The sequence below is a fragment of the Bison bison genome, unplaced genomic scaffold (assembly GCF_000754665.1).
Source record: "Bison bison bison isolate TAMUID 2011002044 unplaced genomic scaffold, Bison_UMD1.0 scf7180017864338, whole genome shotgun sequence".
NCBI classification, from domain to species: domain Eukaryota; kingdom Metazoa; phylum Chordata; class Mammalia; order Artiodactyla; family Bovidae; genus Bison; species Bison bison.
In genome coordinates this window covers 2,005,804-2,008,872 of record NW_011494910.1, presented here as the reverse complement: position 1 = coordinate 2,008,872, position 3,069 = coordinate 2,005,804, and the positions used below count along the sequence as shown (strand labels likewise).

The 3,069-nt window shown below is 58.6% G+C and overlaps 1 protein-coding gene across 1 annotated transcript in view; it reads left to right on the top strand.

Annotated features, from left to right (window-relative positions):
• Positions 1–3,069, top strand: part of PIK3C2B (phosphatidylinositol-4-phosphate 3-kinase, catalytic subunit type 2 beta) — an 86,064-nt gene that overhangs the window by 43,477 nt on the left and 39,518 nt on the right. The window contains exons 14-16 of the mRNA XM_010854253.1: positions 481–648; positions 1,073–1,184; positions 2,205–2,347. Coding sequence (XP_010852555.1) covers positions 481–648; positions 1,073–1,184; positions 2,205–2,347 — 423 coding nt within the window. The remainder of the gene's footprint in view (positions 1–480; positions 649–1,072; positions 1,185–2,204; positions 2,348–3,069) is intronic.

Below are 3,069 nucleotides of genomic sequence, written 5' to 3'. Positions count from 1 at the left end.
GTGTGGCGGTGGGGGGGGGAGTCAGCGGGAGGAAGAGATCCTGCTGCTGCTTCCTGGTGGCGGGGATTGTTCAGTGGAAAAGGACTGTGGGTCCGTTTCAGCAAGTGGGTTCTTGGGGACCCTCTGCAGAAGTCCTGAAACTCAGGAAGGAGTGCGGCAGACTGTTTGGGTCATGTCATCACCTGAACTCTAGGTGGCTCTGGCTCAGTGAGTTCTGTCTGGTCACAATGAGGAGCCTCAGAGTCCGAAGATGTTTGCCTGCCTCTCCCCAGAGGCTGCAGAGACTGATCTGTGGACTGTGATCCCGAGGGCCTTGAGGGAAGTTTTGCCTCCAGTCTGGGGTCTGTCCTGGTTCTGCAGGAAGGCTTCCCCAGGGAGCACGTGGGAGGCGGAGCCCTCAGCCTCAGCCTGCCGTCCTGCCGCCTGGCCCTGGAGGCCACAGGGGCGGCACTGGCTGATCTGGTTTCCTGTCCTCCCTAGGATCTGCTTCCCTGTGCAGCTGAACCGGCTGCCTCGGGAGACCCTGCTGTGTGCCACCCTCTACGCTCTGCCCGTGCCCCCGCCGGGGAGCTCCTCGGAGGCCAACAAGCAGAGGCGGGTGCCCGAAGCCCTGGGCTGGGTCACTGCTCCGCTCTTCAACTTCAGGCAGTATGTGGGCCCAGGGCACCAGCTTGGCCTTGGGTGGAGGAGGGCCTAGGCAGAGGTGTGACCAAGGAAGCTACTGGGCAGGACTCGTGGCCCAGGACTGGTGGGAAGGGGCAGGGAAATGCGTGCTCATGTCATGCCATCTGGTCTTATCATTGGAAGGATCTCAGAGGTCCTCCAGTCCCCCTCTCTAGCTCATGAAGGCATCCACCCCAGGTGTGGTGGGCTTAGAAAGGCTTCCTGGAGAGAGTGGGATTTTTTAGGGCTTGAAAGAAGGAACAGGTGGTGGTCTAGGGAGAGAATGAGAGAGAAGAGTTGGGCAGTGGATTCGAGCAGAAAAGGCAGATTTTTGGATGGGGAAGCAAGAGGAAAACCATGTCCTTAGCCACTGGGTTTGTTGGCTCACCCCCCATTTCATCTCCCTTAGAGTCCTGACCTGTGGCCGGAAGCTTCTGGGCTTATGGCCAGCAACACAGGAAAGTCCCAGTGCCCGCTGGAGTGCACCTAATTTCCATCAGCCAGATAGTGTGATCCTGCAGGTGAGAGCCCAGCCTGTCACTCCCACCCTCAGGCCCCTCCAGAGGTGGCTCCAAGGCTCCCCCGGAGGTCTGGGCTGGGGCGGTAGGAGAGCATGCGGAGCTGGGGCATGGGGTGGTGTGGCGGAGGCTGGAGCAGAGAGGGAGGGCCGTCTCTGTGGAGTCCGTGTCCTGTCTCCTGGAGGTCACCTGATTTCAAGGAGCCCGAGGCGGGATTTGAGGCCCTTGCCAAGCACGGCTCAGCTCCTCAGGGCCCCTTGTGATGAACTCTATTAGTAGGCTGAGCCATCCCCTCTTGGTGCCCGTGGGGGGACCCATTCTCTGGACAAGGGAGGAGTCAGGTCCAAGGTCTAGTTACCACTCTCCGGCTCCACTGTGGTCACAAGATGCTTTGGTATGGAATATGGGATATCAAAGTGGATACAGAATGAAAGCTCCAAGAGGCAGGCATTTTTATCTGTCATATTTACTACTCCGTACCCAGGGCCTAACGCTTGGCGTATATTAGGTTTCGATAAGCATTTCCTGAATGAAAGAATGTGGAACTCCCTTTGAGGACGGTCTCCCTGGGCTCTGACATCCGTTATAGGAGGATGAACATGGCAGCACAGAGGAAGGGGACGCAGCATTGCGGCCTCAGAGTTGGCAGGGCCCTCGCCTCACATGTGGTCCCAACTTCCATCAGGCGGTACCCGCCAAGACTGAAGACTCCCCAGCCTAATCACACATCTGTGCAGAGCTCTGGCCTGGGACCAGTCCCCTCACCTAGACGCATCTCAGCCCAGTCTCTTCCTCACTTGACCATTTTTCTTTCTGTCTCTTTATTTCCTTCTCATTTTTTGCTGGAGGTTATAGCTGGAAGGGACTGTAGTGATCACCAGCTCCAACAAGGTTATTTTACAGACAAAGAATCTGCAGGAGGGAGGGATGGAGGGAGGGAGGTGGGCATGTTGGCAGGTGATAGCGAGTTGGAGCCACCCAGTTGTGGTTCTCTCTCCTCACTTTCCCGATGTCACCCTGCAGATTGACTTTCCCACCTCGGCCTTTGACATCAAGTTCACCAGCCCTGCTGGAGACAAGTTCAGCCCCCGCTATGAGTTTGGCAGCCTCCGGGAGGAAGACCAACATGTGCTTAAAAACATCATGCAGAAGGAATCCCTGCACTGGTGAGGCTCAGGGCATGCCCCGCGTGTGACTCAGGCCTCCAGTGAATTTCTCGGCTTTCAGCTGACCTCCCAGTGGGTCCCTGCCCTCCTGCTCTGGGAGGCGAGGTGGGCTGGTGTGGGCATTGATTGCCACCTGGGCGGGAAGTCATGGAGACAGGGCTCTGCAGCCCCTAGAGCTTTTTCAAAAGCTGAGGAGAGTGGAGAGCTCAGAGTGAGGGTTTTAGATCTGGGAATGCCCCTCCCCACAATGGGCACTTGACCCAGGATCAGCAGGCCAGGAGCACCAGAGCTCTGCCCACTGCAGAGGAACTGAGGGCTGTTTGCTGTCCATGGGGGCCGCTGGGCCTCCCACTGTGCCCCCACCTGCTGCCCCTGCCACACCCACAGCCTTGGTGTTTCTCTGGCCCTGACACTTTGCAAAGAAGATCTGCTCCCAAGGCAAGCTGGCAGCTCTCAGGGGTCTGTGAGCCCAAGCTGATCTCACCCTGGGGGCCGCTTCTCTCAGCTGGTGCGGAGGAGCTGGAGGAGCCATGGGGTCTGGGCGCTCCCTGGCTTGTCCTCTCCTGTACCTCTCTGGCTCTGGCATGGCCCTGCCTGTGGCAGCTGAGGAAATGAGAGAGCTGGAGCTTCTCTAGCTGGCTCCTGTCCCATCGGGGCACTCCCCTCCCCCTGCTGACCCCTTACTCATCCGCCCCTCAGCTCCCTCCCCCATTGGACACCAG